We start from the raw sequence: 13,117 nt of genomic DNA on the forward strand, positions 1-13,117 counted from the left end.
TGAGCAAAAGAAGCCAGACACTAAAGAGGGCATATTGTCTGATTCCTTTTAGGTAAAATCTAAAACTGGCAAAATTCCTTTATGGTGATAGAAATCAGAAGATCAATTGCCTCTGAAAGGACGGTCTTGACTTGAAAGGGGCATGAGGGAAGTCACAGTAGTGACAGAAATGTTCTGTCTTGATTTGGGTGATGATTACAGGGTGTATATATTTGTCAAAGCTTGTTAAACTGTGCAATTGAACCGAGTGTTTTACTGTATAGAAACGAGTTGACCTATGAACAGGGCGAGTTTGTACTGTGGGGGTCCACTCATAGCAGAGTTTTTTCAGTAGTAAATACGACAGTATAAGAGAGTGTGTGGCTGGTTGAATCTGTTGATGTGTAGGAACCACGATATACTCCCGATTTTCTACTACATGAGGGGGTTGGCACCTCTAACTCCCACGTTGTTCAAGGGTCAGCTGTCCACTTCTGAGAAAAAACAACTCATCCACTGATAAGATGTCGACTTTTCTAACAACTGGTTTTTGGGGTTCTCAGGACGCAGTGACCATCTGCACTCTGGGAATTGGGACAGCCTTTGGAGAGTCCATTCTGGACAATACCCCGCGCCATGCGACCATCGTTACCAGGGAGAGCAGTGAGCTGCTCCGCATCGAGCAGAAGGACTTCAAGGCACTATGGGAGGTGAGCCTCAGGGCGGCTTTGTCAATTAACGTGGTTGCAGAGAAGAAAGGGAGTACCACGTGGATAATGGCATTTAGTCAAGCCTTAATGTGTTCTGTTCTCAGCCAGTGGATGGAATTTAATTTTCAAAACTTGTTTTTGAAATGAGTGAGTGAAAAAGGCATTTTGACACAAGACATCCTTCTTTTTTTTTATTTTTTAATTTAGCGCTTGCTCAATTTCCTGTGGTTTGACATACATGATAATTATTTCTTGAATGACCATAGAGTGTTTTATGTATTTCCTCCCTCCTATTCCACAAATGTATTCTTAACCATAGAACAAAATACTTTGACATTTTCTTTGGCATTTTCAAAATCATCATTGACATGATCCCTGGAAAAGTGGGATGAATGGGGTTAACATCTGCTTCATTTAAATGCTTTTAAAAATGAAGTGCCCTGTAATAAGGTATGGGAAACGAGGGACATAAAGATGGCTGGTTACCTGCCAGCCTAAAATGCACGGGTGTCACAGCAGTGGCTGAAGCAGCCAGTCCTGGCGGCTGGTGCATTTCCTGCTGCTGACCAGCATCCCTTAGGGTACCACGCTCATTTACAAAAAAGGACGGGGAATAAATCTTATATGCAGTCATGGCAAATGGAGCACTTAGGCCCTCTCATCTTTTATGCTTATTCCTTTTCAGTTCTTGAAGCTTCTGATTTTTACCTGTGGGTTGTTCCCTATCTTTGTCCTGGGCTCAGTATGTCCAAGTGTTAACCCATCGAGCTGGCAGGCTTTACCACTTGTCCCAGTGTGGCTAAGATTTTAAACTTGATCTAAAAAGAATTTTGTGTAATCAAATTGCTTCCTCCAGAGCCAAACAAATGCCAGATGCATTAAGGGAGCAAGCCTGCAGGTGAGTGAGTGATGCTTTGCCTTGAAAGTCCTGCAAGCCTTGGAAGGCCCCGGTGGTGAAACCTGGTACTTTTATTCTTGGCAGTAGTGAATAAATTGCAGGGTTACTTGTTTGAAATGTTCCTCTTAGAAAATATTAAAGAGCTCCAACTGCTCTGTAAAGTTCAGAGACAAAAGCGAGTTTTAGGAAGGCAAAGCCAAAGTAGGTTTGCGTGAGGTTTGTGCGGAGAGGTTTTCTGTCAATTAAAAGGGCCCAGGCTTGAGGCAAATAAGCTGCTTTTTGGATCTTTAAAAGGTAAACCAAAAAGTCTTTTCCAAAAGAAAATTTGGAAGACTGGTTTAAGAACAAAAAATGACTCCTGCTTGCGGTATGTGTCATTATAACTGCTTTCATCTGTGATGACTTATTCAAGTTGTTGGTCGAGGATGGTTTGCGGGCAATAATTAAAAATTTATTTTAATTAGGAGGTCCTAGTGCTGTGAAAAGTTCCTGAGAAGTTGCTACCTGTGAACATTCTACAACATTTATTTAAAACATTTTCGAACATACAGGAAATCAAAAAGGATAATACAATGAAAGACTGCAATCTCACTTGGTCCAGCAGTTACTAGCATTTAGCCATATTTGCTTCATCTTTTTCTGCTGAACCACTTTAATATAAATGTCAGGCATCATGACATTTCATCCTAAACATCAGCATATATCTCCAGACAATCAGAATATCCTGCTGCATACCCATAATACTGTTATTTCACCTACAAAACTAAAGATAATATCCTAATCTGATACCCAGTGCACAGCTGAAATTTCCCCATAAATACCCATAAATTTATCCCATGGGTATTTTTATATCTGTTTTATTTCAAACGAGGCTCAAATCAAGAACTGTGCATTACATTTGATTGTTATATCTAAGTCAGTCTCTCTCCTCCTCACGGCTTCCCTGTCTCTGTCTCGCTATGGCATTGACTTGTTAAAAAGGCCAGATTAGTTTCCTCCAAATTCGAGGTTTGTCTGATTGTTTTCTCATGGTATCTTTTTTGTACCTCTACTCCAGGGTTTCCTGAAAATGAAAGTTGGTGCTGAGGGTTTGATTAGGTCAAGTCAAACCGTTTTGGCAAGGAGAAGCCAAAGGTGATGCTGAGTACATTAAGGTGCTGCTAATGTCTGGATGCCTCACTGTTAGTGATGTGTTGATTTGACTCATTTGATCCCTCGGTTGGATTGTATTTGAGTATATTTTAGGGTGGGCTGTTTTTTGCAGAGATTTCCCTTAGAGGAAGATTGTTAAATGGGGGTATTGATGTAGAAGGTGGTCCTTGGTTTCCCAAACCTTGCCACGTGATTTTGTAATGCAGTGGGTCCAGCCCTTCACCTGTAACCTCACAGCATGATTCTGGTCTCCCCTGTCAGTGAGCAGAAAAGGATGGAGGGAGTATATAGTCTGACCTCTTATTTTACAGGTCAGGATGTGGAACCTCATAGTGAGCAAGAAGTTAATAAGATACTTTACTTACCTGTTCATGCAACCAAGTGCAAAGTACAAATTAGGTGCCTCTCCAGCATTTTAACTGACTGAAGTGAGAGTACAGGGAACTCCATTATCTAGCTGCCTATGTGAATCAGAACTTTATTCATGGGCACACTTGTGCATTTACAGTGCACGATCATCCTAAGAAATTGTGAAACTCTAGATTACCTTCTGAGGAATAAAGATCAACTTCTGTTTATTCTACTGTTCGCTTATTCAGCAAACACTTAAGGAAGATCTCCTGTGTGTCAGGCCTGGCAAGAGCAGTGAGCAAGATTGACAGAACTTCTTTTTGCTGGGCCAGGGCTTCTGTTCTGCTTGGAGGAGACAGAAAATAAACTAGCAAGTCAATAATATTATTTCAGGGTATAATATATCATTATCGTTAAGTAAAATCTATTTCTATTATTTGAATTTGGGTGATCTATTAATGGCATATGTAACACTAATCTGCTAGCAAAATATTGGATAACCAGAACACCTTTTCCTTGATTATGTCAGATAACAGAGTTGGTAATTCAGCCATTCATTACACTGGTACATAGTATCTGTAAGCAACATTAAAACTGAAGCTCATAGTGCCAGCTGAAGTCTGAGTTCGATCTGATAGCCAAATATCAAAAGTGAAGGAGGACATAGCTTCAGGATTCAGGGAGAAGCCTCACTGAACCATGAAATGGCAGGAAGAAGGCAGTAGAATGGCCAGCTGGATGCTGCTGCTCCTGTCAGTGTGGCAAGAAGCTCACTGTTAGGCTCTAGTTCCCACACAGTAAAAAATTAGATTGTCTGAATCATGGGTCTAAAGTCACGTGTTCATCTCATCTGCCTGCTCACTTTTGAGGACTGGCATGGTGGGTCCATTGTGTGGCAGGCACTCTCGGAGACTTCCCTCCTTATCTATGGCTTTGATGCCGTTTAAAGCAGTGAGGGTTGGATGGTATCACTGACTCAACGGACATGAGTTTGAGCAAACTCCGGGCGATGATGAGGGACAGGGAAGCCTGGCGTATTGCAGTCCATGGGTCACAAAGAGACACGACTGAGAGACTGAGCAACAAAGTAATTGACAAGGACCAGGAGTCTGACGTCCTTCTAACTAGGAAATTATGGTGTCTAACCAGGAACAGGTAGCCCAGTCTAAAGAAGCTGTTTAACAGGCTGAGTGAATTATCTGTTTTAAATCTTACAGTTGGGACTTTAATGCCAACAGAGAGCTTGGTAATCCTGCTTCCTTTCCTAATCAGAGGCAAGTGTTCTCAGTTCTCAGCAAATGCACACTCAGAGACCTACGTGTGAGATACTGAAATTCTACTTAATTTCATCAAATACTCTTGCTTTATATTGTCATTAATGTTGTAGGTCAAACTGATAGCACCCAGAGTATTTTTAAAAATTATTATCATACTTTCAGAACAAACTTATGGTTGCCAGGCAGAGGGGAGAATGTTGTGGGGGAGCAATAGTTAGGGAGTTTGGGATGGACGTGTACACACTGCTGTTTTTAAGATGGATAATCAACAGGGTCCTACTGTACAGCACATGGAACTCTACTCAGTGTTACATGGCAGCCTGGATGCGAGGGGAGTTTGTGGGAGAATGGATACATATTTATGTGTGGCTGAGTCCCTTCACTGTTACCCTGAAACTATCACACCATTGTTAATTGTCTATACCCCAACACAAAATAAAAAGTTTTAAAAAGTAAAAAATTTAAAAATCAGAAAATTCACATCAAAAAATTGTCATAAATGTGACCAGAGCATTCTCTCAGTCATTTATCAGTTCAGTTCAGTCACAGGGTTGTGTCCGACTCTTTGCCACCTCTTGGTCTGCAGCACGCCAGGCTTCCCTGTCCATCATCATCTCCCTGTCAATCATCTATACAAATATATAAAATCAAAAAAATATTCCCCAAGATATAACTGAGGTAGCAGCTTGATGCTTCTTTTGTACCCTATATCTTTCCTGATAGCTACTTTCCTAATGAAATCTTTAAATCTTTCAATCTTCCCTAATGAAAGCTACTTTCTTTCCTCTTTCCGTGCTTCAGTTGCCAATTTATGGTCATATCCGAGGGTGCTAGGTTGCTCCATCTCAAAGTCAGGTCATATTTTCTTAGCTTAGGTGAATTACAGTAGCTTTATTCAGAGTTGTCAATAACACGTCCCTCTTTTTTCATGCTTCTTTGATATTAGAACTTAATACAAATATTAACTAGGTTATAAAACATCTCATTTTTTAATAGCATCTTGGAGGGGGGAGGGAAAAAGTAAGAGTGAAAGGAGAAAGTTATGTTTTTGAATTTCAGAATAAAATTTAAAAAGTCGAAGTACCATTTTTTAGTTCTTGAGAACTGTGATTTAAACTCTGACTCTAGAGGCATTGTATATCCTCAGTAAGGCAGTTAAATGGCAAAGCAGTTTAAGTGTTGGTTTGGGAGTTCTAAGCCATTATTAATACTTGATCCAAGATTATGAGTATTTATGACTGCTGGTGGCTCTTGAAATAAATAAATACCAATTTACTGTCCAACTCCATGAATTCCTTCTGAGCACACACAGTCTAAGGTTGTCAGCGATTAGACCAATAACAAAGGGTTTTTTTATTTTCTTCCTGACTTTCCAGCTGATGTTTTGGATGAAGATGCTTTCAGGTTTACAGCGCATTTTGACATCTTTACAGGGAATATTCCAAATACATGGACTTGAATAAGGATATGAGCCCAATATGTTCAGAGAAGTAGACTGGGGAGTCACTCTCCATCAGACTCATAAAAGATGCCACTGAGAGGTACTTGCACTGGTCATCTACCAACTGTGTTCCAACTGCATGAACATCATTCTGGGCGAAAACTCTCCTTCATTGCAAGCTATGTTTGAACATGTTCAGAGTAATACATACTGGTGAATAAATTATTTGACCTTTAAAGACAGCAATGAAACTAATTTTTATTTTATTTAAAATTTTTATTTTAATTTTTTAATTTTAATTTTATTTAAAAATAAAGCAGTATTTTAAATTTGTAGTCTGAGCCATGCCACCGTAAAAGTGGCTTTTTGGCTGTAATAGTTACCCAGAAGCTCTGTGATTTTATTCTAACCAAGACCTGCTGCTGCTGCTGCTAAGTCACTTCAGTCGTGTCCGACTCTGTGTGACCCCATAGACGGCAGCCCACCAGGCTCCTCTGTCCCTGGGGTTCTCCAGGCAAGAATACTGGAGTGGGTTGCCATTTCCTTCTCCAGTGCATGAAAGTGAAAGTTAAGTCTCTCAGTCGTGTCCGACTCCTAGCCACCCCATGGACTGCAGCCCACCAGGCTGCTCCGTCCATGGGATTTTCCGCAAGAGTACTGGAGTGGGTGCCATTGCCTTCTCCCAACCAAGACCTACAGTATCACAGAGAACTGTTGCTCAGATGCAGTGATTGATCCAGTAGAGTTTATTCGCCATACATGTCTGTGGCCTCAGTAAATATTGTTGGCTGATGATTTTTTATGCTTTCTGAGATATAAAATGGAATGGTGAAAATGAGAGAGATGTGCATGTTTCTTTCTTAGGAAGAGAATACAGCTTGTAAACAATATTTCTAAGAGTAATGAATATTGCCAAAGAAATATTTCTGCATCTGTCTCTATTCCCTAATTTTCAGTGTTTTATTTCTCGATTCTACCAGATATATTGGCAGTTGTTGGACTGAAAAGCTTTTTAGCCATTTCTGTTTACTGCCTCTTTTGGACTATGCAGAGAGAAAAAGCCCTTTTCCATTAGTAATCTTTCAAGCCACTATGAGAATAGGAATTATGGAAATAACAGCAGCTTAGTCTTTGCTGATGCACTTTAAAAACCATATTGGAATAATATACCTCTCAGAGGCATCCGCTCCAGCTTGAATAGATTTGATGTTCCTATCTGTCTTGGGCTGTCAGAAAAATTAAAGCCCAATACTTAAAACATAGTATCTTAGAACATAAAAATCTCAGAAGCCCTTTGTGTGGGTTTTAATACTTTATTTAGCATGCAAAAAAAATTCAGGTTGTTTTACTTTTGCATTAATGGTAGCCTTTCAAGGTAGACTGATATTTCAAATAAATGCATAGATGTTGAACTCTGGGTATAGCTGTTGAATTCTGTGACCCACCCTCAGGTAGGCCGCCCCTGACCTGCCTGTTAATATGCAGGGTCTCCCCCACCCCCAGCTGAGGATTAACCAGAGCCTAAAAGCCAAGTGACCTGCTTTCTCCCAAGTCAGAGGCCTGTACTGACTTTTTGGCAACTTTGGAGCTTGTACTGTAGGGTTACTTCCCAGGCCAGAAATTTGCATCAAAGGACTAAGAAAAATACATCCAAAAATAAACATGAAAGCCAAGACTTCGTGCCAGGAACTCCAGCCACACACATCCTGTTGGTTCTCCCGCCTCTCTGCTCACAGTTCTGCTGCTTTTAAACTGAGCGGAAGCCTGCTCGGCTGACTAGGGCTTCATGTCTGCCCCAGGCTCTCACTCCTCTGTCCACCAGCCTTTCCACGGGGTGGCAGAATGATTCAGATCCAGAGGGGAAGGGAGTGAAGTTACTAGGAGGTAACTAAAGTTAAAAAGATCTATATACACATAGGCAGTCAGAGGCAATCAGAAAAGACTTCCTGAGCTTTCCTAGAGAGGCACCAGCCCTGCTTCTCTCTCGGGACTAAGATCCTCTTAACAGTAACAGATCCTAACAGGAAATTATCGGCGATGAAGGTGCATTTTGCTGTCCAGATACAGGACAGCTCTTCACTGGATGTCTGAGAACACTGAGAAAAAGGAAAAGAAGGACGCATGCCCTGCAAGGTCAGGATGGATTCTTATCTATTCTTTAGTGGGGAAATAATTACATGTCGCAGCTTGCAGTTTGGTTTTATACTCTAAGACATCTCTGGCTTTTCTAATGAAGTTCCACCAGACCTAAATATGTACCATGGCACTGACATAATTTGATTTCATCTTTATTTGTGGGGAGAGAGTGGTAGGGGGGAGTAGTGACTTGTGTCTCTGATGGTGAAGGATTTGTTTATTTAGCCGGATGATCTTAAATGTTTCTAGAAGATAAAAATATTTGTTCTTAATTAGGCAGAGTTACATTTATCACATTAATATTAAATACATGTATTTAGTGAATGGCATCTATTAAAAATGAATTTAGGGCAAGGAAACAGATTGAAAGTGATGGTATTTCACCCTCTGAATGCCTGCAGCTCTCAGACTATATGAAGTCCTTAGTGTTTATGGGAAACTCTGCTACATTATTGATGACTTGCAGTCCCACCAGCTCTGAAAGCTGTGATCTCACTGTTTCTCAGATGATGACCAGGGGGTCTGAACAGATCAAGGCTTGGCTGGCAGGTGCCAGAAGTGCCCAGATGTTGCTGGTAGGGCTGTTGGCAGGGTGCCGTAAGCAGTGTCATTCCTTCTTAGCCAGTGTTCCTTTGGGTGTTCATTTCAGGAGTGTGCAGTGGACGTTCATGTCTTCTAGGAGTTGCTGTTGGTAGAGGCTTTGAAATCCTTCCTCTGGTTGTGCCTGTGCCAGCATGCCGTTGACAACTCCCCGCCCTCTCCCTACACTTTAACCTAGCAGTATCCCTCTTCTTTCTCTCACCTGTCAGGCTGCATACTTGCTAAAGAGATGCTCAGCTCAATGTTAATTGATGCTTCTTGGGAATTTCTCTAGAAGCTTCTGTCATACTTAGCAAGCAGACTTGGCTCGCACCATGGGGAGATACAAAATGCACCGTATCTGTCTTTCTGGCTTAGGATCTAGCATAGAAGACAGACAAACATGAACACAAATCACCCTGATACAAACTGAAAGGTACTACAGGAAAGATAGAGGGTTCTGAAGGGTGTATGGGGGTGGGCGGGGAGAGATTCATTTCCATGCAGGCTATCATTTCATCCAAAGACAAAGAGATCTGATGAATTCTTGTGTGGCTAACAAGGCCGTTTTTCAGCTTCCCTGAAGGACTGGGGTCAGTTAACCAAATTATAGTGTTTGAGGCAGCCTTGTCCCAAGGGACTGACCACACAGAAGAGGTTGGACTTCCTCGCTTGTGTCGTGCTGGCCGGCCTTCTCCCGTCCTGGGCTGCTTGTGCCAGCTTGTTTAGGGGTCTGCCTGCTCTCTTGAGGGTGTCATGCGTTATACTTCCAAATGTCTGGCTTTGTGTTTTGTTCGTTGTTCAGTTATCACTGGAGAAATCTGTTCTGAAGTTTAATGGGTCCCCCAGGCAAAGGCAGTGTGAGTTGGGAGAACTTTAAGAGCTTGAGATTTTCAGAAGGAACTCGTGGTGTGGGCTGGGGATATTGTTAAGCTCTTTATGTGTCAGGAGCCCTGTGGTCATGGGACTTTCCTACTCTCATCAGACCGAATTCCACTCCTGTGTAGTCTGCAGGCCCCCATGGAGAGGTTAGGGCCCAGTCACCAGGGCAGGGTGTCTGACACTGAGGAAGGAGCAGCAGGAAATCCTGCCCCAAAGTCGGTAGCTCCAAATTCCTGCAGTCTTGCTTCAGTTGCTCTCACTGACCTCAGTGTTTTGAGCTGTCTAGCTCAAACCAATAAATGCAAGACAGACCTTCTGAAGGCTCTTGATGTGGTTGAGTGTTCTGGCCTGAAATTCTGAACTATTCCTGGTTTCACCCAAGTTTGCTGAATGCCTTTTTGGAAGGCTTCCTGGGCCACCTATTTGCAAGATAAATATACCTTTACTGAAATCCTGCCTTGCTGACAGCAATGGTCCAAGTTAATGTTGAATGTTAGGTGCCTTATAAGTTGAACAATTTAGCACCTTCCACTTGTCTTTTGGTTTGCAAATTCAAGGTGGCACAGCCACAGATTATGTGAATGGAAAGAATAACGTATAGGCAGCAGTTGATATAATATCAGAATATGTGACTTGAAAAGCAAGAACTTTTTGGTTTCTTTCATCATTTATAATTGTAATTCATAAAACTAGTTCCATGTTAGAATTTCCTGGGAGTTGTTAGAAAATTCCCATGATGGGCCATCTCTAGACCAGTGAAACTAAGGCGTCTAGATGGTAGGGGCTAGGCATCAGAGCTCCTTAAAACTCCCCAGCTTGATCTACCGAGAACCCCTGTCTTCCAGCACCGGCCTTAGGTATCCACTCTGCAGCTCTGCGCTCGCTGCTCCTGTGTGACCCTGCCCTGTGCTGAGGCTCTACGACTGAATGATATGTTGGTTCCTTACTAGTCTGTGCTAACTTTTCCAAGTGCTGTTATTCCTTCCCTTTTGCAGACATTCTGCTTCTAAATTAGGGTTTCTGCCAGATTTAAGTGATAATGGCCATCAGAACTTTAGAGACCGAGTGAGTGGCATTTGTTTGAGGCTTTTTGATTAGACGTTGCCTATGTGGTCTGGTTATTAAAAGTGCAAGAATTAGGTGCAAAATCACCACCAAATTCCAGTCCTACAAGCACATGTTCGCTTAGTTGTCAGAATAATGATATCTTCATATACCACGTAGCTGCTGGAAAATTTCACTGTGACCTTGTACGAGATAAGAGTGAAAAGGGCAAATTGTATCTTAGTGTTATTATGAAAAAAGTTTTGAACTCATGAACCCCTAGATCCCTGATCTGTCCCTGGACTATACATTGAGAATCACTTAAGATAAAGTCCCAGTAAAAGAAATACTAGTTGAAGGGTATGAAAACTTTTATGGCTCTTGATAAATATGATCACATTTATTTTCAGTGGTTTTTATTCTGCCACCAAGAGTATTTGAGCATTCTTATTACATCTGGCCTTGGTCAGGATGACCATTTTATATATGTTTATTTATATATATGTGTATATACTTATACACACACACACTCTCTTAGCTCAGCTGGTAAAGAATCTGCCTGCAGTGTAGGAGACCCCAGTTCAATTCCCGGGTCGGGAAGAGTCCCTGGAGAAGGGATAGGCTACCCACTCTAGTATTCTTGGGTTTCCCTGGTGGCTCAGATGGTAGAGAATCCACCTACAATGCAGGAGACCTGAGTTCGATCCCTGGGTTGGGAAGGTCCCTTGGAGGAGGGCATGGCAACCCACTCCCATATTCTTGCCTGGAGAATCCCCATGGACAGAGAAGTGTGGTGGGCTACAGTCTTTGTCATCTCAGAGTCAGACACAACTGAGCGACTAAGCACAGCACATGTGGGTTTTTATTTCCATCATATTGTTATTGTGTTTGATTACTGCTGAGATGGTGGAGATTTTCTTCAGTATTTCTTTACTGATTATACATACAGCCTCTTTCAGGACATGTTACTCATATATAGATTGGCATTTATTTATCCATTTATGTGAATGCTGTATTTTATCAAGACATTGACCCTTTCTGGTATTTCCTTCAAATATTTTTTTCTTGGTCTGTTTTCATTTTTCATAATATTTAATGTATATAACTTCTAAATCCATTAAATCTACCACAGTTTTCCATAAATACCAAAGGTTTTGTCATAGGAGATGGAATATTAAGCAAGAGGACCATTAATAATTGAAAATTAATAAAGTAAAATCCTTACATGAATTCCTAATAATAATTGCACTACCTGGTGAGTCCTGGTATTGTTAATAATTTTTTGGAGATGTTTTAGCACAGCTGGGAATTAATCTCCTTCATATTCACTTTCTTGCTTTCTGCTTTTGCTTTATATTTTGTTATTCCTCATCCTGGCCTCTTTTACACACTTCTTTTAGGTCTGAAATGTCAAACTTGTCTCTTTCCTCTTCTAACTATTTATTCAAACTTTCAAACATTCAGAAAAACTGAGAGTTCACTGGGTCATGATGAAAGTCTTGGTCTTGCTTCCAACCAATTCTGTGTCTTCAGGAATGTCACAATCTTCCTAAACCTCCTTCATAAAAATAATTTTTAAAAAAGGGTGAGGAAGACAATAATCCTATTACAAATGGTTGGGAGGAAGAAATGATGTGATGTAATCTATCTCTTAGCCCCAGAGAAGCATCCAGTAAATGGCCTGGGAAGCAGTGAAGGCTGAACATACAGATGGAGGAGCAGTTCCGACACGCGGGCCTGCTCAGTCACATGGTGCTGCTCTCACTGCTGCCTGGGGAGAGGTTCAAGCTCTCTACCTTGGCATTCAAAGTTCTCTAAATTTGAAGGATGAGAATTCATCCTTTTCCAGCCATATTGCCTCTACTAATTTATACACATGCTCATATCAGCCTGAATCATGCCAGCAAGCATTAGCTGTGCATCCACTAAATGCCAGGGGCTGTGCTAGGCATGGGGACAAAGATCTGAACAGGCTGTGGCCCTCAAGGAGCTTGCAGTCTAATGAAGAGAAATATATGAAAATAAATCTTACAGTATGAATAGACATGAGCTCCAGCAGAGGCTCATGCAGGGGCTGGAGCTGGGAGGAGAACAGAGTATCTGCCAGGGACAGTTGGAGAGTTGCCAGAGTAAAACCTCCTCTGTGAGCTGCCATCGTGAGGCTGATACCAGTGTGATTGACAGAAAGATGCTGCCGGACACAGGCAAAGGGTCCAGGTGCCACAGATGAAACACACCTGTGTTCTGATGGGACACAAGTGGGTCATAGCCGGTCTCTCAGTGAGAGGGCAAGCTTCTCTCATCCTCAAGTTCTTCATGGAGACAAGAGCCCATCAGAACCTCCTGGCCTTTCCTGAGAAGAGAACAGGGTTGTTTTGTTTTTTTCATTTAAGTATAGTTGATTTACAACGCTTCATTGATTTCTGCTGTACAGCAAAGTGATTTAGTTGTACATATATATACACTGTTTTTCATATTTTTGCATTATGGTTTATTATAAGATATTGAATATAGTTCTCTGTGCTATGCAGTAGGACTGCATTGTTTATCCATATGGCAGAAAGTGAAGAGGAACTCAAAAGCCTTTTGATGAAAGTGAAAGTGGAGAGTGAAAAAGTTGGCTTAAAGCTCAACATTCAGAAAACGAAGATCATGGCATCCGGTCCCA

General features: G+C 41.5%; 1 protein-coding gene across 2 annotated transcripts in view; it reads left to right on the forward strand.

The window, feature by feature from the left end:
• Positions 1 to 13,117, forward strand: part of RAPGEF4 (Rap guanine nucleotide exchange factor 4) — a 334,333-nt gene that overhangs the window by 81,270 nt on the left and 239,946 nt on the right. The window contains exon 4 of one of the 2 annotated variants that reach the window (XM_070358480.1): positions 543 to 689. In XM_070358480.1, coding sequence (XP_070214581.1) covers positions 543 to 689 — 147 coding nt within the window. Of the gene's footprint in view, positions 1 to 542; positions 690 to 7,598; positions 7,942 to 13,117 lie in introns of those variants that run through there. The other variant, XM_070358487.1, reaches the window with a different exon arrangement.

This window comes from Bos mutus, chromosome 2 (assembly GCF_027580195.1).
Source record: "Bos mutus isolate GX-2022 chromosome 2, NWIPB_WYAK_1.1, whole genome shotgun sequence".
NCBI lineage: Eukaryota > Metazoa > Chordata > Mammalia > Artiodactyla > Bovidae > Bos > Bos mutus.